The sequence below is a fragment of the Triplophysa dalaica genome, chromosome 14, assembly GCF_015846415.1.
Source record: "Triplophysa dalaica isolate WHDGS20190420 chromosome 14, ASM1584641v1, whole genome shotgun sequence".
NCBI lineage: Eukaryota > Metazoa > Chordata > Actinopteri > Cypriniformes > Nemacheilidae > Triplophysa > Triplophysa dalaica.
Window position 1 is genome coordinate 9,226,293 of NC_079555.1, and position 23,546 is coordinate 9,249,838.

General features: G+C 39.6%; 1 protein-coding gene across 2 annotated transcripts in view; it reads left to right on the forward strand.

Annotated features, from left to right (window-relative positions):
* The window catches only part of mctp2a (multiple C2 domains, transmembrane 2a), a 42,373-nt gene extending 21,039 nt beyond the window's left edge, over positions 1–21,334 (forward strand). Inside the window, exons 18-23 of one of the 2 annotated variants that reach the window (XM_056766627.1) lie at positions 8,550–8,669; positions 9,971–10,012; positions 13,950–14,059; positions 14,887–14,996; positions 15,920–16,017; positions 20,666–21,334. In XM_056766627.1, coding sequence (XP_056622605.1) covers positions 8,550–8,669; positions 9,971–10,012; positions 13,950–14,059; positions 14,887–14,996; positions 15,920–16,017; positions 20,666–20,734 — 549 coding nt within the window. In that variant the 3' untranslated portion in view covers positions 20,735–21,334. Of the gene's footprint in view, positions 1–8,549; positions 8,670–9,970; positions 10,013–13,949; positions 14,060–14,886; positions 14,997–15,919; positions 16,018–16,114; positions 20,636–20,665 lie in introns of those variants that run through there. The other variant, XM_056766628.1, reaches the window with a different exon arrangement.
* Positions 21,335–23,546: the final 2,212 nt, after the last annotated feature.

A 23,546-nucleotide genomic window follows, 5' to 3' on the forward strand; every position in this document is an offset into this window, starting at 1 on the left:
ATATGTAGCTTACTCGTACCTCAATAATGTTTTAAATTATCTTTACTGAGATATTTTCTTTGCTAATACTGAAGTGTCCAAATATTTGCATTTCATTATTTAGTCAGCGGAGCCCTATTAAATAACCTCAACATTTTAATTGATTGACAGCTCGAACTTAAACACTAAAGTCCATGTATGACTGCGTTTCTTGAGTTTCTTTCTGCATCACCTTTGTTTCACTTCACTCCCAAGTTTTACCGGACAGCTGTATTGAAATAAATACAACGTGTGCGCGGGTCCCACTGCGCGTCTCGTGGGTTTTAAGGATCTGTCAAGGAGTTTGTGCTGGGAATATGACAGGAGGGCGAACCCTTGATAGTGATATATGTGCACGGGCTCTTCCTGAAACTCTTGAGGAAGGGATTAATAATTAAGGAGGTGGATTTGAGCGGCCGCTAACAGCGCAGTGATGGCTAGAGATGGCTGGAGATTTGACAGTGTGAGTGTTGTTATTGAGATGTGTATGCTCCGTGTCATCGTACCGCTCCTGGGGCTCAATGCGGAGTCTGCCGTGACCCCGCACACCCCCCTCTTATCATTCAGACTGACAGCTTCAACACTCACACACTCCATCCTTCACTCAAAGTCTCCACGGACCACTTCTAGCATTTTCTACATAAACATTTATGCGCTTTTTGATCAACTCGTGTAAATGTGCGGATGTTCATTGTATGCATGTAAAATGCTTATTTATTTGCATGTTCACATATTGCATTGTTTATATTGTATAGATTTGCATTTATATTTAATATGCTTGTTCCATTGGCGCATAATGTGCTGTAAACGACTCGCGCTACGCACTCCTTACGCGCTTATTGCCGATTTCAAACAAACGCACTCCGACTTCAACCCTGACGCATATGGCTGTGTGCGTTTTCGTGCCCGCGCGGTTGTATTGGGCAGCAATAATAACACGCTCGCCACCTCTCCAGTCACAGAGGACAGCTCTCCCCGGGCGACTGCGGCCTCGGCCCCGGCCCGGAGACGCATGCGCGCGTATGCCGTGAGCCGAGCTGACACTCGGGGTGCGTCCTGCCTCGGGGAGTAGGCTCGCGTGGCAGATCTGTCACCCAAGAGGTCGTTGAATGTTAACGCTTCCAACTTGGATTAAACACTGGTGGCCGATGCGGCGGGGTGGGGTCGGTATGCCAGCCGCTGACAGGCACCACGGGGCTCTGTACACTGCCCTCAACTCCGCTGGTGACAGAGAGACTTTATCTTTCTTTTTCTCTTTCCCTCTGGCGCGCAGTCCACTCCACCAGCCCGGTGATAAGGACACGAGGCTCAAGCGAGAACCACAAACGCATATCATACATTTACAGCCCCCAGTGCAAGCTGTAGGATCAGATCACATTCTAACAAAGCTGAGATTTATCTGTTTACAAAGATACATTTACAAGAATTTATACATAGAATAGAGTTTAGCTCGATTTAACATTTGTTTTTAAGTTTTCCTTTAAATGCTCTAAACTTTTAAATACATTTTGAAACATTCATTATCATGTTAAGCAATTCTAAGAGAAAATTTAAATTATTTTTCAAAACATTTCAAGGGCTTTAGCAAGAATACAATAAATAAAATACAAATGCGTGATGTATATATAGAAAATATGTATACAAGTTTTGTCTAGAGAGCAGTGTTATTTTGTGTTTGACATAAAAATACCCTTATTTTTATCATGAATTTGCACGTGTTTTTAAATAGATCTAACCACAACATGTTGCATGTTTTATTGGTCTGCATTTAAACATGACACAAGTAACCTTTGCAAGTGCATTACATTCTTTCTCTCTCCGTTGCTTACCAAAGTCGTGATTGTAATGTCCACTGGGTCCCTTGATGCGCTATTAATATTGTGTCATTTTTCTGTATTTTAACCAAGACACCAATGTAGGTTGCTTATATCGCCCTCTATTTCACCTTGGAAAAAAGCCAGAGAAAAAGTGAAAAGTGTGGCAACGCTGTAAGATCCTCCTCTGTTCACATTAAAGTTGCCCAGTTTCTTCTGTTCTTTCAAGCACACACATACACGCATTAAGCCTGCAGCCAGTAGTCAGCCTTGTTAAATTCGCACAGATACGTTCGTGTAATCTGGCATCCATCCACAGCCCTTCGTCTGACCCTCATAAGGCAGACTGGCACTGCTGAGGTTGTTTGCTCCTCTCCGAGTGCTAGGGAAGATAAATGCGTGAGAGGGATGCAGGAGAGTCAAAATCCCCTCTTGGTTTAGTTAGTGCTCACTTGCTTTAAGAGGGTATATACACATAATAGATTTCCCACTGTCAAAATGCACACATCTGAAGCGTTAATGCTCCGAATGGCTTAGATGCTTCTAAAAAAATGAATTAAAAGTTAATATCGTTTTATATCCTCTAATCAAATAATTGCAGTAAAACTTTCTTCATTTTGTTGTTATTTGGTTTTGCTTCATTATATGTTAAACGGATAAAGAAATAGTTTCTATTTGTCATGTTTGACTTCTACTTTTTGTCTTAAATTTGTTCTTTTCGTTATGTTTCCAAAGAAATCTCCCAAATTTGACCAACATCCCCATCCAGCACTCCAAACTTTGACATGCTTCCTGCTCAGCTTGTCTTTCTTCCCATGTTTATTAACACTGAATGAATTTATAGTGCTCTTATGAAAATGCTTTTAGCCAAACTAATCCACCTCTATTAGCTGTTTTGTTGGCCCGTCAGTGTGTATATGTGAGGAAGTTGATATATAGTGAGGTCCAAAAGCCTAAGCATGAGATATATGGGATTTGAAATCTAATTTAAACCTGGATAAAAAAGGGTGTTTTTGGAGTTTTGGGAAATGTAAAATAACATTCTGGTATACGAAATTGAAGTCCATGTACCTTTTCTAGGTCATTAATAAAAAGAAAACCAAGTTGTAATACATTCAGTATTTCTTCAATTCCTTTGAAATGTTCTTAAATCATGCTGCAGAAATATATAGATCGGGACTTGTGGAGTCAGTGCAAAAATGCAAAGAAGAGGGACATACTTAGAAATTTTCCAATTCAGCTCAAATTGTTATACCAATAAAACACTTGGCAACATCTTATAATAAGGTCCTATTTGTTGACAATTAGTTAATGCATTAGCTTACATGAACTAACAATGAACAATACTTCTACAGCATATTAAATCAATCATATTATATATATATTATAATTTCAACATTTACTTATAAATTATTAGTATCAAACGTTGTCACTCTTTACATTAGTTAATGCACCATGAACAACTGTATTGACATTGTTTACTAATGTTAACTAATAGCACCTTATTGTAAAGTGTTACTACACTTTTAATAAATAAATAAAATATTTCACTAATGCTCTCATGCTCTCGGACCCCAGTGTAAAGTCCACTTCGCAAGATGTAAATACTGGTCAAGCATTACTTCCATTACTTTTATTTTTAAATCTTCCATAAGTAATAAAATCTTAAAGATATTCGTTAAACATTTTGATTCAGTTGTAGATGTTCTGTTTGTTGTATTCTGTCCAAACATTTGTGCAATGTTAAAAAACTGAATCAGGAAGCTCTTCTGGACCATCTGCCGAAGTGGTGTATATGTGCTGTATGTACTTCATGGTCCGTCTTGAAAATTCAGATGGATGAAGGTTATTGTACTCCCACAGTGTTGCTGTGATGTAAACAGGCCGAAGCTGTTGAGTGTTTTTCCCAGCCCTCCACACCACTCGTGTGTAGTTTATTAGTAAGTAGTCTGGATTGGTAGCCTCTCTCCACCCCTTTGCCGTTTAATCAATTTGCAGGATTGTATAAACTCTTAGTGAGGGTGTCTTTGTCCTTTTGTTCCTGCTGTGGGTCTCCTCTCCCCCTCCCCAGAGAGCGTGGGTGGCGTTCTGCTGCCAGCCTGGCTTCAGCTCCAGGACTTATTTTATTCACACTTTTAATCGCTGAGTGCTTTATTATTAGGTATAGGAATTCCTCTGACCAGGGGATCATTTCCAGAAGCTTCAGAAATGCATTTAGCGGAATCATATTAGCTGCATGGAAAACAAATCCGGCAGGCGGTTCTTAACCCTGCTGCTGGAGTCGCCCTGCTCCTGGCTAGGTCTTCTGCTGATCCTTGCGTCTTCACCGCCCGGTTTACTCCAGCACACCACAGTTATTATTGCATTGTAGTATTTTTCTCTCCGGATGGTCCTTCGCATATCAAGCCAACATTTTTCAACCAATATGATGTTAACTTTGCTATGTACAGTAAGAGATTTGGTGTAGTGGTTATTGTCACATTAAGATCTATCTATCTATCTATCTATCTATCTATCTATCTATCTATCTATCTATCTATCTATCTATCTATCTATCTATCTATCTATCTATCTATCTATCTATCTATCGATTCTAGTTTGTGTCATATTTTTATCTCTCTTCTCTTGATTTTATGTCCTTTTAACCGTTTATGTGGATTAGAGCCGCACCGATATATCGGACAATACATATAATTATCGGTCGATAATAAACACTTTCAGCTATCTGCATCACCAGTTGATGTTCAATATTTTTAGTCATTATATTAAATAATTATATTAAGAACATTCAAAAATATTAATTTGATCAGTCGGCAGATATAACTGGCTATCGGAATAATCGGCTATCGGTATCGGTGGGGAAATTTAGTATCAGTGCATATTTAGTTAAAATATATACAGGTATGACTGTGTAATTTAAAGTGTATATCTTGGATAATTGTTGTATATATTGGGTAGAAGTCTCTCAATTAATATTATTTAATATAATTTATATTAATATAATTTAATTTAATGTTAAATGTGTCTTATATCAATCTTATATCTAGAAACAATAAAAATTGAAATAATTGTTTACAATAGTCTATAGCATTTTACACACAAGGACATGTTGACCACATGTTAACTACAATGTTTACTTAAAAATATATATAAAAGAGAATCAGCTTCATTTTATGATGTATGACTGCTTTATACGAGTGCATCCGTGTTTGCTTTTAATGCACTTGACAAGCAGTAAAACATCACTGCTCTCTTTAATCGATATCTGGTGCTAATAAAACATAAACAGCTTAGCAGAGGATTAGTCTGTTTAGCAGAAGCAGTGGAGTATTTGAGGAAACGGGAATAGTAAAGCGCAAACTCTGCTTATCATCCACAGGCTATCTAAAGTAGGACACCGTCTTTGCGTTTGAAGAAAGGACTCGGAATGGCTTTCCCACATGTTATCCGTAACATTTTTATTAGCACTGGGAAAAAGCATGTAAACCCAGAACACTCAGACACACATGCATAATCAGGATTGGGGACGCAATGAAAAACAATTGGCAGGTTTTGTTTATCCGGTCATTTAGATGCTACATTTAGACACAAGGCATTATATTTCCACATGCTTTTATCTTGTCCACCATGCCTGTGAGCATTTGAGCGGAAATTTGCATTAGCAGACGATTATGAATACCTGTGACAGATCCTCTCTCTAGACTCCCAGGCCGCAAATGAATGGTCTCCCACTGTTGACTCGCATGGGAAGACAGGGACCAGGCAATTAGACTTTAGTAGTTAATGTAGAAGCTTCTGCAGGCAGGCCAAGCGGGTTCAACATTCCTGCTGCGCTGATGCCAGTATTTTCCAACTCTCTCGCTCTCGCTCACTTGCTCACTTTCCTTTGCTACTTCTTTCAGAAGGTATCATTTCTGACAGCTAACCTGTTGATGAGCCCGTAGAGTTCATCTCTGGGTGAGCGTGGAGGAGGTAGCCACCCCTCAGCATGGGGTCTTAGAAGTGGAAGTGAATACAATATGATTTCTTTTACACCCAAACAGTATTCATCAATGTTCTTCATATTCTTCCTTTACAAGCTTATAATACTTTTTAATACAATTTTCAGATTACATTCTTACATGAGCACATAATAAATTAAATTATAGTCAGTACTTTAAATAATAAAGCATGACTACATTTGTAATGAATTATTTAGGAAACGATCCCAGAGTGTACGCTGTTGTTGAGGGTAGGTTTGTTGTCCGAGTGTTCTGTGCATTATGCACGATTCATATATTGCTGGTGGCTCTGTGTTTGCATGTGTGAGTTCAAGTGCAAGGGAAAGGCAGTAGGTAGACTGCCCTGGAGCAGGATGTCTGACCAGTGCTTGCTATGACAGGAACATGCTGAACTGTACTGATGCTAAAGTAAGGCCTGCAGGCCCAGTCTAACTTAAGCTTGTCACAGACTTTAGTCAAACATATTGTCTTCAACAAGCCTCCAGCTTGCCACGTAAATGCAAGCGTGTTCTGTGTGAAGGTACTGTGCGTTCTTTGTGATAGGTACAGTCGTTTTAAAGTACATGTATTTGTATTCAAATGAAACAGGATTTTAAATCTGTTTATTCACATTCATGTTGCAGACTGTATGTACTTTGTAACAGCATTGCATTGCGAAATACCCTAATGAAAAGCAATCATAATTTAATTGGTTGGCAGATGATAGATAATGCACAAAATACATCAGTGACAGACTGATATATCAGCATGGCTGATATTTGATATGTGGCCATTTTGGGATTATCACCGATATTATGTCTGCCGCGATGATTGTGTCTGTTCCAATCTACAGACAGCTCTATCAAAGAATACAGACATAAGACATGGATTTTCTTGGGAGTTTAGTGAAAATTGTGTTTTGTAAGTAGATCGAAGACATTTAAGCAATTTTCTATCATGACAAATCCAAACTTAATAATAAGGTTCTACTTGTTAACAATTAGTTAATGCATTGTCTAACATGAACTAACAATACTTCTATAGCATTTATTAATCGTAGTTCATGTTATTTCAGCATTTAATCCCTTAACATTAGTTAAGGCACCATGAACTGACATACATTTTTTTGGCATTAGCAGGGATTTATAAATGCTGACTATATTGTTCATTGTTAGATAATATTAGCTAATGCATTTACTACTGTTAAAGGCATAGTTCACCAAAAATATAAATTCTCTCACCATTTGCTCACTCTCAGATTGTTCCAAACCTGTATAAATGTAATCTTTGTTTTGAGGAACACAAAGGAAGATATTTGTAAGAATGTCAGCAACCAAACAGATCTCATCCCCCATTTACTTAGTAGGGAAAATAAATACTTGGTAACTGACGTTCTTCGAAATATTTTTTTCTGTGTGTTTAAAAATACAAAGAATAAATACACTTATACAGGTTTGGAACAACCCGAGAGAGAGTTAATGATGACGTAACTTTCATTTTTGGGTGAACTAACCCTTTAACAAATACAACCTTATTGTAAAGTGTTACCACAAAAAGGCTTGCAAAATGATCACTTTATTTCATTCCTGAAGATAACCCCTGGAAAATGTTAGATATTGATTTATTTATTGGAGTTTACTTTCTATAAGTGACAACAACATCTGTCAGCTGTGGCAGGCTCCAGTTATTCAACGCTCCAGTATATTTGTTCATTGGGCATTGCAGATGCTCAACTCTTTCATAACACATCATTTTGCAAACAAGAGATCAGGAATGATGATATCCTACTTAAATCCTATTTTGAGGGAAAATAAATATCAAGATATTGTTTTCCTTTGTGATTTAATAAGTCATGCATCACAGGGTTATTTACTGTGCTGGAAGCAGTGCATTGATCAAATTTGTTGACGTAAATACATAGCCGCAAAATGGACTACTCAGTTGCAGATGTTATATTACGGATTGGTTGAATCGTAATGCGCAGAGCGCGTTTTATAATTATGTTTTCTCTGAATGTCTTGTTTTACGGTCATCCCTTTGCGTATCACACGATTATTTCTCAGAAGTTGCCGCTAGCCGGGTTTAAATTCAACCATCCAATTAGTGGCGTACTGCGCGGTGCTGTAGGTGTTTTACTGTAAGAAATACCTATTTCTCTTACAGGATTGTAAAGGATTATTCATCTTATTTCCAGAGGTCTCGAGTGTTTGCGGTCTCTGCGTCGGATGAAAGGAAAAACGCTACCGTCGCCCCTCAAGCGGCCATATGTGTTTGCTATCGGTCAGGCGGCAGGAATGTGCCGCAGTCAGAAGGCATTTGAAATGTAGTACATCAGAGCAAGTGTGGGGCCTCGCTTCTAACAGACGCTGTGTTTTATCACATCAGAATTACACACCATCAGCACAGTGTTAATCGATGCAAATGGGGTTTTGAAATATTAAATTTCTGCCACTCCTATACCGAACACACAGATGCTGGCACGACGTCCCTTATAGTGCTGAAGGATCTGGCGAGATGCTGATATACAGCTTGGCACGTTGCGAGGAGGTTAAGAGGCCCTGTGTCGAGTCTGAGTTGTTTTTCCCGATGTAAACTCTTGGAAAGACATGTTAGAGGAAATGCCTATATGTGTGTGTGTGTGTGTGTGTATGTGTGGGCAGCACTACCAACTGTGCTGTTTGTGATTCTCATACCCTGTTTGATAACCTCTCTCTCTCTCTCTCTCTGTCTCTCTTAGATATTTGTGGTGTCAGTGTGGCTTTGGGAGCTGTTCATGTTGCCTCTCTTCCTCCTCCTGCTCATTGGCTGGAACTACTTTCACATCACACCCGGCATGGCCAGCTACAGTCAGGACTTGGTAAGTGCTGTGATCTCGCCCACTCGGCTGCACGGAAAACAGTCCTTTATAACTCAGTGCTTGTGACTCAGATGCTGCAGGACTGACAGGCATCAGTTTGAAACCTTCACAGATTCTATTGTAGAATAAATCTTAGACGAACAGCAGGTGACATTGCACTGCGTATTACCATTTATATAAAAAATGTACCATTTAAAGATCCAATGTGTCAATTTTTGGAGGATCTATTGACAGAAATGTCAATATAATATACATAACTTTTGTCTTCAGATGTGTATAAAGACCTTACTTAATGAAGTGTTATGTTTACCTTATACCTGAGAATGAGCTATTTCTATCTATATACATCGCGGGTCCCCTTGCACTGAATTCGTCATGTTGTTTCTACAGTAGCCCTAAACGAAAAATTTGTAAATATGTTATCTTCTTCGGCAAAGAAGTGAAAACGTGACGACATCTTAGATGCAATTTGAAATCGACAGATGCCATTAAATGTATACACTGGACCTTTAAAGAAATGATCATATAATGGTATGATTTTAATTTGTTATGAGAAATTAAATAGAAAATCTAGAAAAAACTGTGTAGTGGGGACAGAAATGTTAAATTGTAGAATGCTTTTATACAGTATTAGTGGAAAACATGGATTTGGTAATGCATGCTTTTTTTTATCCATGATGCTTATGAATCCAGCAATAACAAAGGTTAAGATTTCAATCACGTCTTGTATTGAGTTTAACATCAAAGTCACATTCTGCGTGACCTCCATCTCCGCAGGGCTCAGTAAACCATGTTTCAGGCCTTACCCACAATGCATCAGCTCTTTGTGTATCTCTTGCCCATCACAGGGCTATACTTGGGGCGGGGCTTTTCTCTCCCCAGTGTTAAAACCCTTAAGGCCTAGCAGAAAGAGATCACCAATCCACACCACAGTTACATTCAGAACCCAGAGAGGGTCAGGGCTGATTGATAGGAACAGATCTAGGCCCCCTGAACAAGCGAGATTAAATGTTTTCCTTTTGGTTTCAGGTGCATGTGCGAATGTGTGTATGTGTTTACGTCTTGAAGAAATGAGATTGCTTGGTTGTGACATTGCTCTTGCAAGGAAGGCCCCTCTCATTCACCTCCTCCTTTTGTGCGAGGTCACTCGAGAGGCAGTTGCTACGGCAACAGGGCCTCTCCCAATGGGGGTGTATATACAAGCGAAGGTTTCATTACGAGGTGTTTGTTAAAAAAATGCTCCATTGCCCATGTGTGTCACAATCTTAGTCGCTCTAACTCATTCTTCCCTTTATTCGCAGGAGAACATGTCCGTGGTAGAGGACGAAGACGAGGATGAAAAGGTATTTGTCTGATTTCATGCCTGGTTTTTGATTAACCGCTGACTTTTATAGAGTTCCCCGAGCTGTCCTTGGGGGTGCGGCTAAGCCGGACCGTACACTGTACCTTTAAAGACCACATTTAACTCATGCCTCTGACTTAAATTTGTTTCAAATGAGGACAGGCGATTCAGCATGCACATTTTCCTGTAGTACTTTCACACCGCTCCTCTGGGAATTCTCTCTCATACGACAAATGGATTTGGTTGCTTTGCCGTGGTTCTATGAAACGCAGAAATAAGCACAGAACGGCATCATTAATTGAAGTTTGTCTTCCACTTGGGAATAGAGGCATTGTAAGGATTTTGCAGCAGGCATGGCTAAATAGGGAGGATGGACTGCAGTTGAACTCCCGCATTTCATTTTTTACGTTTAAAATGAGTCATTAGACTAATTACAAATTCTCACAAATCTGCTTAGATCCAATTATTCCTAAAATATTCAATCATTAGGAAACAGTAGTACAGAAATGTAAAATGCATCCGTGGTTTCACTTTTTTGGTGTGTGAATGGATCCCTGACAACGGTCACAATGGTCAAAGTCTGAATAAATTCATAATGAGGTAGGGCAGGCACATAATCACTTTATTCTACATTGTTTGGTCCGGTGAAGAACGGGTTAACAGGAAGATAATGTGTTATTGCTTTCTGACTTTCTGATGTGCGGAAGTGCGGAGCTCTAAGCCTCCGAGCGGTGACCTCTGCGCTGTATGGCTAGGGCCTAGGATTCATATCCATAATGTGCTCAATATATTCCGCTATGATGTCCGCAGGCTAACTTCATCTGTTGAGAGAAACCCCTCTGTTAAAAACAGATCCCTCTTCTAAATCATGTCCAAGCCAAGCAGATAATTCACAGATGAAACACATGATATGTATGTGCGAGCACATTAGCTTACGCCCAGCAGCTAAATAATTGTAATATATCTTGAAATGTCTGTGGTCAAAGAAAATAATCCGAGATATGGGATTTATATTTGAGACCTATAAAATATGGGTTGTTTGAATTCAGCTATAAAAATGATATTGGTTTCCTTTTTAATGTTTTCCGGTGTAATCCGTATTTGTACAATTATTTTAATTTTTAGCCATAAAAACAGTTCCATTTTTGGACAGCCCGTGCATATATTTTTATTTATACAACGATTATTTTGATGATCAGAATGAATTCTATTTCTCTGCTGACATACAGTAATGTATCATGTTTTTACACGCTTTCACAGCTTGTATAAATGAAATATCTCCTTTCATTTATTTAATTACCCAGATGTCGAAGTTTATTTTAAGTTGTCAGCTCTAATTTAAGGTGGCTTGTTTCAAAGTCCTGTTATGTTTTTCCTCTTTGACTTCAGAGTTGGGTATCACGCAGGCAGATCAAACAGTGTAGCTTTACGTTTCCTATCAAAGTCATCACGGCTAATGTTTTTAGGGTGAAGAACGATCGGTGTTAAATTTGATAACTTCAAAGGCTGTGCTTTTTTCCCAGTCTTTGGTTAACGCGGGGATAAAGGCCGTCCCCTCTAAGAAGGTTACGATTACCGCCTGCTTTCGCTAGGCTTTCCCCTGGAGGAAAAGAATATGTAAACCTGCAGCTCAATGGCGCGGATGCGATGGAATGAAGCTAAAGAAAGCCGATAGGCGAGGCTCCGATACTGCAGAAATAACACACAACAGATCTGCTCTTTGGGCACAGATCTGTCCTGGGGGAGAAAGAGAGAAATTTACAAATCAAGCAGTGTGATGAAACCTCCCTTTGGCCTTCGGTATCAATTGTGTCGAGCGCACAGGCGCTAGTTTAATCGCATCAGAAAACAAGAGGGCCAAAGAGAAAAAAAACACCATGTGGATTCCCACATGACCGGGAGGCCCTGTTAGTGTGGCATAAGGTCACATGACGCTCTTTGGTCTGGGGAGAGAGGCCCACACTTTGCCCAGACCTGACCCCCTATTTTCATCCCTCGAGTACCATCGGTGAGGTCTTCAAACCCTCAACCTATTACTCTTATTCTAACCTGAGAGTGATGATGTCATGATCATGTTTTGGAGTATTTTGTGCTCACTGTGTTTAACGGTTCTAACAAACCATTTGCACCACATTTTGTGAACTAATTCCAATAAGGCAGGTGTTTTATTTAGACACATTCCTGTGGTTAATCCATTGTGGAATAAGCGAGTCGCGAATATATTTGCACCAGCTTTGAATGAATATTCAAATTTGACGGCATTTGCTCAATTAAAGGAATGTTAAATGAACCTCGCCTTTGCAGCGTTTTGATTGTGCCGAGCATCCCGGCGAAACAGCGGTTTCTGTTTACCTTTGTGCAATCTGTTCCCTATTAAGCCAACATAAAAGTTATTTGACAATTTCATCTGAACTGAGAACATGATCTGACACGGGTTTCCAATCAGAAGATGTGTAACTGGGATCATTTATGTCTGCTCAAATCTCTTCCACCGCAGAGGCACACTGGGAAAAAGATGAATGACTTTAAGAAGGTTCGGGGACATGAATGAAGAATTTGATTTTTGAATAAAGAGCAAAATAAAGTTTGGACAGAAACACACACACACGGTTGGTAGACATCTGTGTTGTTGACTGTGCAAAGAAACAGTAAGGATATTTAAGCCGATATCAAACACAGTTGATGCTCTGAAATAATACATCTTTTTAAGTGCAGTATCCTCCATTGACATTTTCCACACAAAGCAATGGTTTTAACTGACTCATAACAGGAGGCATGTTGATTTTTGCTTGATTTATATCCCGGTCTCTGTGTCAGGACACGCTGTGTGCTGCTGCAGTAGACAGGGTGTGTTGAGTGGAGGCATGGCTGGTTTCCTATGGTTTCCTGTGTCTGGGGCCGAATGGAGAATGACAGCGGGAGTCTAAGCTGAGCTTTCCCAGGGGCTGACTCTCAAGGGCCGCCGTCTGGGGACAGTCGCTTACATAAACATATACACTGCTTTATCACGTACGCCTGTCTTTCTCACCACCCCCCATACACGCTGTCTGTATTTCTGTCATTATTCCTGTCATTATTTCCTCCTTTTGATGTGAGAGCTTTCTCTCTCGCTCACCACATCTTCTCCTTTTGGAGAACTATACTCATGGGCTCTTATTCTGGAGGAATCTCTGATGTGATCATGTTGCTTTGGACGTTAGATTACCCTGGCAATCTTCTTTAAGTAAAATGGAATAGAATTTCCCTTTATTTTTTCATGGAAAGTCCATTTAGCCCATGTCTCTGAATTAGGCTGCAACCCAATACTGTGTGATGCATCAAATACAAGAAGGCAATGGGATTTCCCATCTCTCTTACAAGAAGTAAAAACATTGCTCTGTATAACAAGATTACATTTAGACAATGCAAGCTTTTTCCCATGAGCTCGGATATAGAAAACTCTAAATCCAATGATTTCAACCCTGTGCTCAATCGCGCCATAAGGTGGGCAACTCTTCGCTTTCATGTGCCAAAAACTGGTACTCGAAAAAGCTCGCACCCCAGGAAGCGAGCCAAGACTTGCCCAGCAGAGACTTGCGGATTAGACGACCTCACATGTCGGCGCACTGCGCCGTCTGTATCTCGAACTCCCGAGTCCCTCTTTCTCTGTGCTTTTTGATTGCCATTTTTACATCTTTCCCCTCCGCTCAAATTTTGATTGTGATGCATCTTTATTGTTTGCGTCCGACGGACGGATGCTCAGAGCTCTGTGACGGTGCCGGAGGAGAGGCAGAAATATTCTCTTCATCTTCTGAGATGTTACTGGAGCTCATTACAGGCCATTGACTAGATGAAATACTGGTGATGGCACTTTGGAAATAAACGGCTTTTTCCTTTGTGGGCTTCTAGCAGCTGACTTCCCTCATCAGTGTCTGTCCTCTTTTTTTCTTTCTCCTCAGGAATCAGAGAAAAGGGGACTGATGGAAAAAATCCACATGGTTCAAGAAATTGTGCTTACAGTTCAAAACACTTTAGATGAAGTGGCCTGCTTTGGGGAAAGAGTGAAAAAGTAAGAAAAGTAATCATTTTATACATCTTCTCAAGTACAAATACAGTTGTGCTCGTAAGTTTACACACCGGTTGCAGAATCTGTACGAGGTTTAGCATCCTAAAAATGCAAGTTGAAATTAAACCGATGGAAAAAGGATTTGTTAACCACAAAATTAAAATTCTGTTGTGACAGTCAGACGTTCTGGCCCGAACTTAACTTCTGGTCTGGGTTTGGTCATAATATAACAATCTATTTCATATTTAATTTATATTAATAATAATTTATAGTAATATTTTATTGTATATTAACTGTATTCATTTAAATTAATCTTCTCAGAAGTCTACCAGAAGTAAAGTTTGGGGCACGCAGTGATTGTTTATATTGTTGCTGCTTAAACAGTCTATATAAGCATTGAACAGCTACTAAAAGCTGCAAGTAAAAACAAAAGTCACAAATTAATAAAAAATATTATTGATGTAAACTTCCATCTGTAGATTTTATTATTATTTACATTTATTTTAATGCATAGAGCAGATGCTTTTATTCAAAGCGACTTAAAAAGGAGAGAAAATCTAACTTTTAATTAAAAAAATTACATAAAAGTAAATTATTGTATGAAAATATTAGTTATATTAGCTATATCATGGTAGCACTAAATAAAAAATATGCTATTTACATTTTTTTTAAAGTGGTAACATCTAAAAGATTTTACAATGAGTAAACTTGTGTTAACTTATTGGCAGAACCAAATGCTGTATGCATAGAATAATGTAAAATATATGTAAGGTGGTATAATGTGTATATAATGTATATATATTAAATAAGATTTATATCTCTATTGACAGCACATTCAACTGGTCTGTACCGTTCTTGTCTTTCCTGGCCTGCCTGGTTCTGTTTGTGACCACAACTGCCCTATACTTCGTCCCGCTGCGGTACATAGTTTTACTGTGGGGTAAGTAGGCCAGACACCATGTGTAGCCTTTTCACCCGATCACGCGTGATACTCCAGTGGTTCTGTTAAGCAGTCTCCACTTTCCTTTCAATGGAAGACATGCGAAGGTGATTCAGAAGAATCAAGCTTTACCATCAGAGCTGTGAGCGTGAACCCCTTTATTGACGCCTGACGAAAGCTATTTAAAAAGTGATCCATTTCCACAGCTCTGTCTGTGACAGCTGATCAGAATCAAGAACATGATCTGCTGTCGGGTGCCGAGAGCAGCTCTACCTTCACCCACTGACACTTTGGTATGGTGTGAAAGTTTGATATGGTATGATCCGTAAGAGAAAAAGAGCGAGCGAGTGCGGGCAGAATTTTATGATGTTCATGTCAGTTTGGGCCAAGGTCAAGTAAAGGTTAAGGTTTTATACCTACTGAAGATTGCTTTTATAGGAAACACAATGAAAAGAAAGGTGGTAGTTTAATTTATTAGTTTATATTCTTGTAAGCATTTCATTTGGTTGACTTAAGGAATTTGATCATTTTAATGAAATATGAAAATAAATGATGAAAGAATTAAACATTGTTTAGTGTAGTTTGTCCCAAAATTTATTTTAAAAAGTCCCCCTTAAAAACTTGTGTACAACATACTGTGTGCAAATAATGTAACATTCATTTATTTTGACGTTATACAAACAAATATTGTTTTAACATACAACCAATTGTAACAAAAAATCGTATTTCTTAGCAATGTTTTCTCTGTGATGTTTGTGGTTTAGACATGGTAAAATGTGTTAAATAGTACTGTGCTATTATTAACACATATGCATTCATTCATAAGACGAATGTTTGTTGGGTCAAGGTTTTTGTTCTCTGTTGTCAGTGAGATACCTGCAGGTGCGGCGGATGCGTTTATTAATGCACGCTTGTTTTCACAGGTGTTAACAAATTTACCAAGAAGCTTCGCAGCCCATATGCCATTGACAATAATGAAATACTGGATTATCTCAAGAGGGTCCCTTCTGATGTTCAAAAGGTAAGGGTCCAGTTTTACATTCAGAGAGAAAGAGGGAGGGAGGGAAAGAGACAAGGAAGGAATTCCCTGAAGGTGTCTGCATTATTTGCTCTAACAGAATTCCCAAGTGTTACCCAGGATATTTCCTCTGGCTGTGTTTGATTATTAATGGACTCGCGCCTTTAAAGGCGGCCCCCGGCCCAATTATTTCCCAGCATGTTTTGATGGAGTCACTCGGCTGCCTGGATGGGGTCTGCTCTGATCTGTCCTCGGCCGTATCGCTGCAGCCTTGTCCCTGATTATCAGTTTTGTCGGCCTGTGATAAAAGAAGGATGCTGTCGAGGGTTCAGCGATTGGCTAAGGGGTCGGTGTCTGCACACTGACAGTGTGACGGCCCCGTCACATCAGGTTGGAGGACTCGATTAATGAAGTGTTGAGCCAACGCCATCCTGCTGGGCGCCATATGCGATGAAACATTATCCATGGCTGATATGTCATTCAGGGTTACATCACAAGCCTGCGGACATACAGCCCGGCGCTGAGAGAGTGGCTGCTCGTCTTTCGTACCCGGGATACAAAGCGGGACGTGCTGTCGGGAAGCGTTTCGTTTAGGATGTGGGACGCATTGCTCTCCATCAACAATGCTATTAAACTCTAGTCAATACTTCGCTCGGCAGAAGACTGGATAGCTTGAGCGATTGGCTCAGACCATCCTCCTGGGACGAACCTCTGCAACTTTACGTTAACATATGTCTGTGCAGTTGGATGAAGCCAGCATGACACACTGGTTTTGGCATGTGGAGCAGCAAGTTGGCAAAACAAGATGGAAACCATAGCTGAGTTTTTAAGCCTTTTGAAGTATGTTTTTGTGCTTCGATGAACTGCCTGCTGTTCATTTAAATGGAAAGCAATGAAGACAGAATGATCTTTCGCAAAACGAAATGTCAAAATATGCCACTTTGGAAAAACAAAGCACCGCTAATATAGCATGACTGCCTGTTCTCCGTCATTAACTATACCTAGACAAAACCAAAAGGTATTCGAATCCACTACGGAGCCAGAGCCGTTTGTCGTTTCGTCCGTACCTTTATGCTAAAAATGAGCCGGCACAGATAAACAGCACATTACTAAAGCTCAAATTGACTGCTGTCTCGCGGCTCCCGAAATGACTTGGCAATTAGTGCCCGTGCGGTTCTTCAAAAGCAAACCCTCAAAACTGGACTTCATACGGCGGCCCTCTGTCCTAAAATAAGCAGCATCTGTCGGTTGTGAGGACAGTTTCATGTTCTGAGGCGACGCGGCTCTCTTTGTTCCTGTGTCCTCCATCTTCCATTCTCACAATCAGGGCCTGGTAATTAGTGTGCAGTCCCTACCTTACTGATACACCTCCAGGTTATTGTTTTCGAGAGAAACAAACAAGAAAAGGATTTGGACACATTCTTCATGCTTTTGAGTCCTGTAGGCCTCATACCATAGTTAGAAAGTTGTTGACGATGAGTCTAGTTTGGACTGCATGGTGGTCTGGGATGAGAAATTCCCTTTAATGCCATTTAAAATCTGGTCTTAAATGTTGCTCTTGGGTGAAAAAGAATATGAGAGGATAATGTTGAAGGTATTGTGATCTTAGTGCATTACAGTACCTGTGAAATGAAAAAATCACAAGGCCTATTTTTTCATGAAATATTGCAGCGTTTATTGTAAATACTTTATCTTTTTATTCTCTTTAAAAAAATTGTGTACCTTCATACTCTTTAATTAAAATCTGGAAATGCACTCCCTTCCTCTAATGAATATCCTTCTTAAATGACGTACGTCTGACGGCTTGAGCGGATCATTCGTTAACTCCTCCCCTCAAATGTCAGTCTGCTGCGATTTCCATTTCAAAATGTAACGACTGGTTTTATACATCCAATCAAATCGCATAGAAAGATGAAAGCCACGCCCGCTATCTTTCTTATTAGAAATTCCATTTCACTCGGAAATGCATCAAAATACGAAAGTTAAAACGATTGCAACTTCCGGTTCACAGGGACTTTAACGTTATGTAGGAAACCCCCATCCAGTTGATAAGTAACGCTTAATAATATGTGAACATTAGTTAATGATAACATGAAGTAACTAAAAGCAAAACTTCTACAACATTTATTCATCTTAGTTCATGTTACTTGAAACATTTACTAATCCATTTTAAAAGCCAAAAGATGTAACTTTTTAATGAAATTAAGTGAAAAATTATTTATCATTCGTTGACCCTCAAATCATTCAAAACATGTATATGATTAAAGATATTCTGAGAAATATCTCAGTGGTTTTGTGTCTGTATGATGGAAGTCAATGGGGGCCAAAGTTTTCTGGGTTCCAGCTTTTTTCCAAATACCTTCTTTTGTGTTCTGCAGAAGTAAGGAAGTCATACAGGTTTGAAATGATATGAGGTTAATAATGAAATTGAAATCTAAATTGTTTTGTGAACTATCCCTTTAATGCACTTAATTATCATGAACATTGAATTGCCATTAATAAAGATAAATATGCTGAAAAAATGTTGCTCATTGTTTGGTCATGTTAGCTGATGCATTTTGTTGCTGTCCTTCTGAAACCTTATATGTCAAAATTCACTGTTTATCAGAAAACGGAAAAAACACTGAACTTTTCAATGAATGCGTACTTTGTTGTTAAAGGAGCAATATGTTAACAAAACAATATTTTACTATGTTTGTAGACATTTAGGAAAAATGCTAAGTTCATATATTGGTTTGTCCAAAAAACAACGCTATAGCCAGTTATTACACACTGAAATGTGTGTTCCATGCTGGAATGTCTGTTTTTGTTTTGGTCCGTGTGACCCCGCCCACTGATGATTTACCCACTAGTGTAATTCGACAGCTCCGTTGCCCGTTGGCGACAATAACTGCATATTGCAGCAAACAACGATCTGGGTCAGAGCAGATTCCAACATTTCCTGTACAGTTTAATTGCAAATTAGAAAGGATTACAATATTATTTTAAAACTTACAAGTACGGCTGTTTTTACCACCACTTTCAGAAGATGTGCACAGGAGTGCAAATGAATAGATCTCTCTGCGCAACCGCGACAAAACTTGCGCGAGCTCCAACACAAAGCAAGTGGGTCATAGAGAGTTTTGATTTTATGTATCTGTTAATTTCACAACAAGATCCCTTGCAGAACCCGCAGAATAACCTGAGTTTTGCCGTGATGGCCCGCGCTCGAACAATAATTTCTGTGTTATTGTACGATTCTTTTAATAAAGCCATCCACGACTGAAAGGCTACAAATAGCAATCCTTATCGCAACTCTCATTTTATTACACTTATATTTGTCACAGTGATGTGCACTACCGCCTATGGCAGTTCACCACCAGGGGCGGACTGTGAAGGAAAAAAATCGGCCCTGGATTATTCTGTCGACGGGAGGTGTTGTATGTAACCTTTCATTGCGTTACATGCATACGTGTCCGACTTGCTAATGCCTTCGAGTTGTGTGCATTTGCGTTTATAATACGCCCACCATGAAAAGATCTGGTACTTCAGATGGCCAGTCTGCACCTGGACAATCTAGACAGATTGTCCTACCGGTCAGTCCGCCCCTGTTCACCACCATCATGGCACTTCACCACCACATTGGTGCGGTTGTGATGGCCACTGTCACAGTCCTACTTACTAGGAGTAATATACAATATGGCCCGTAAATGTGACCTCCGGAAGATGCAAATTCTGAAACACGCTGCTGATTGGGTTATATTTGCAAAAAACATAACCACTGCAAACGTATAAATTATCAAATTAACCTACAGTGTAAGAGTTTACACTTTCCATTACACTCCTGTAAAATTGACAAGCACTTTTTAATACTTTTTATTGGTTAGATATTTGCAAAACACAATGACAAACAAAAAGTGTGACTAAATGATTTATAGCAAAAATAAAAATCACAAAATATGAAGATGAGAGGACTTCAGAAGGACTGCAGCGGTTTACTAATGTTAATTGGTTGATTTTGGAAAACTAAACTCGTACGTTATCAGCGAACGGTGGCTTTGTATATATTTAACCGCAGCATAATAGTGCTACGCAGATGTGTTGTTTCAGATGCAAACTGAAGAAAAAAACTATTCAGTTTCTCATAGCTCGGTAAAACTCTGTTTTAGCAGGGGGTGAACTGGGGTGGAAGGTGAAGGTCGTCATAATGAAAGTAAAGTACACAGAATGTTCAGAGCGGAGGAACCGTGTGATCATCTGTAACCGCAATGCCCCAGTCAGTGCCGTGCGAACACTTCCTCCTGCCTACAAGCTGCTATAATTAGTCTCAAACAAACTTTTCCGAGGAAGGACACAACTCGCAAACTCCTCGGTTCGCAAGGACCTAAGACAGCAGGCCCGCTCGCCCGCCCAATCCATGTGTGCTTTCAACATAGTTCCCATAGAGTTGGGGGGGGTGTAGTCACCGCTGTGTCGGTAAGAAACCCTTGACTTTTCAAATCTTTCCTCCTTGTGATTAATCCCCTCTGCTCCTGTGTTTAAAAAATGATTCATTACAGCTTCGCCCGCCTGGCTTTCCCCCTGCACCAGCTCTCCTCAGGGGAGCCATTATTGTGAGCAGGGCTCAGCTCCGATTACCTGCCTCTGACCAAAGAGCTGTTTGTTTTTACAGGTGCAGTACAGCGAGCTGAGAGCCGAGCTCGGCAACCAGGGCCCGGTGAAAAAGAAACGCTTGCGCTGAAGCCCGCCAGACGTGTCGGATGAAAGGGACGGTCGACGTTTCAAGACACGGTCTGTTTAAGTCATAATGCCCCGTGCGAATGGAACAGACCCTTGTACGAAACCATCCGTGTTTCCACGAAGGTGTATTCTTTTGACTTTGTGCTTGTGTGTGTGTGTGAGAGAGAGAGAGGGGCCCCATATGACGGGGCCTTTGGCCCACACTGACTCACATGGTCACAGCGTCTGAGTGTATGATGGTAAAGTCGGACTCTGCATGTGGTCGGAATGGAACACAAAGAAATACCAGCAAACAAATGACTTGTGCTGTACTGTTCATATATTAATGTCTTTTTAGGGACCACATTCTGCTTCATTTAGCAAAAGAAAAACGATCCACATAACAAATAGCACGAAACATGCTTCCTGTAGTTTGTGTGTACAGCAGGTTCTTCAAACGACGGTGAAATATTTACTATAGATTTCTTGTAAAAGATGATTCTAATATTCAAGCTTTCAATCATTAAATGTCATTTATTTTAATAATTTTATTGTAAACGGAGCCTGATAGGTTTTATTTCCTATCAGTTTAATATTTATGCAGCAGATAACGAAAAAATAAAGGCGATAACTTAAAGTTTGACTTCTTGAGTGTGTTTTTCTTCTCTATCATTGTGTTTGTTGTAAAGGATGCCCTCGGCGAGAATACACGGCCGCATTATCACTCAGCCCACACTTCAGAAGAGGATGCTGGTCACTGTTTAGCTCTGCTCATGGAGAACACATCAAAGTCTCAGTGTGTCCAGAGCAGTCGGCTAATGCACCGCTTTTGTAGTTCGCTGACAATAACAAGGTCCAGATGAGAGAGCTCATCTCACATAAAGAGAGAGAGAGAGAGTGAGTGTGTATGTACACTCCACACCCGCACTTAGTGTTTCCCATTTTCATTAAAATCACCTTCAGTGCCTAATGGCTCTCTACTAGACCCATCAGTCTGTAGTGTTAGCACCAGTGATGGGGCTTCAAGTACAGCAAATGGAGAGTTCCTGCCTCATCAACTTATTTATTCATATTACAGACATATTCTACCCTCTCCTCCATCAGAGAGTCGTTTTTATAGAAAGCAACATTTCCAAAGTGATGTATCTTGAATGTGGGCATTCACAGCATTGATTTCAAATGATTATTAACTTGATATTAACAAATTAATTGACATCACAAAGCAGTGAGTGTTCATTTGGTCCTGGTATTAATGATTTTTGCTGTTCGCTCGCATTCGAAGACAGTTTTATCAGACTTAGTTGGAAAGGTTTATTTTATGCAAAAGAAAGAAAACTTTCCTGAAGTCATCCGGTTGTCTTCTCCTCTTCAATAATTTACTGAGCGAGGTAAATAACTGAGCGAACGCTTTGTAAAAATAGCCGTTCTGTCTGGTTCTCGCCATACAGATGAGCCCGAGACCCCAGCTCTGGGAGTTTGTTCTGACTGATTGTAGCGCTCAGCATCCCAGCCTGGCCCCTTCTTTTCTCTCTCTCTTTCCATTCACTCCTCTGCAGTTTGGTGCTGAACGAGCCTCAGTTGGTACGGCTTGAAGAGTTTGATTGGCTCTAAGGGACCTGCTGGAGCCTCAGGCTATCTCTTTTGACAGTCTGATAGAGACATCACGGTTCCCTCCCAGGAGCTGCCACCAGGGGTCCGTTTCAAAGCGAGGGGGAGTGGAGGTGACCCACAACTCTCCGCCAGAAGAAATCCCACACACAAGCTCCATCCTTTACACCCGCGACGACTTTATCGGAGGGCCACGGAGCGGGGTGGAGTTTAGTGAGCTAACCCTAGCTCACTAAATGAGACCCCATCAGATGTCTTCTTGTGGTGAAACCAATTAAACAATGCTTGCAGGAAAAATCTAGTCATTGGGTTAGCACCAAAACTTGAAAGCAACCCTCTTAATGGATGAGAAGTGTTTATGCTGGAGGAAAGCAGGGGTCTTCAAAAAAAGATGCTTGAAAAAAGTCTTGATAAGCCAAATGAAATGAAATCTTGCCAGTTGTCTTCTCTTTTAAGTTAGGAGAGACGCAGCTTTTATCACTGAGAGTTCATGTTGTTTTTTATTCTTATTACTGTTGCAAACTGGCTTTATAAAATTCTTACACTTTGAAGTTTTCAACAAAACAGTCAAATTGAAAGCCAAAGAGACAAAACTGCACAAAGTGATTAAATGTGTTTCCTCATATGCAGGGCAGTCCTTTCCATTTTTTTTTGTACAATATAATTCATGTATTCATTCAAGTATTCAGGTTTAAAGACTTGATCTGAAATATGTATTATATTATCATTTAAAATTTTAATAATTACATCATTTATATATGTACATTACTCATATTATATTATATGTAGTATGCCTATAATAATTGTAATCATATAATTATTTATACAGGATTATTAAATAATTCAAATATATCAATATCAAATTGTTTTATATTTATTACATTGTATATTTTATGTATAAATCAAAGCTTTTGTATTTATGTATTTACATTTCTTTGGGAATGATAGTTACAATATTACAAATCCTGTTCCATTTCTTTGTTGCTACAAACTGTCTTTGCGCTATTAGTATTAATTGTCACTGTCATTTTTTGGCTGTAATAATTGAACCCTGCGTAAACACAGCAGGTTAGATACAGTATATTGCGTATGCAGCGAAACAACTGTCTTGTTATTTAGTCAAGTAAGAGATAATTATAGTGCGTAAAGAAATAACTTTTTCAACTTCTCTGTTGTCTGTTTATAAAGCAAATCATTAAAAAAACAGATTAGTTTTCCTCCATCTC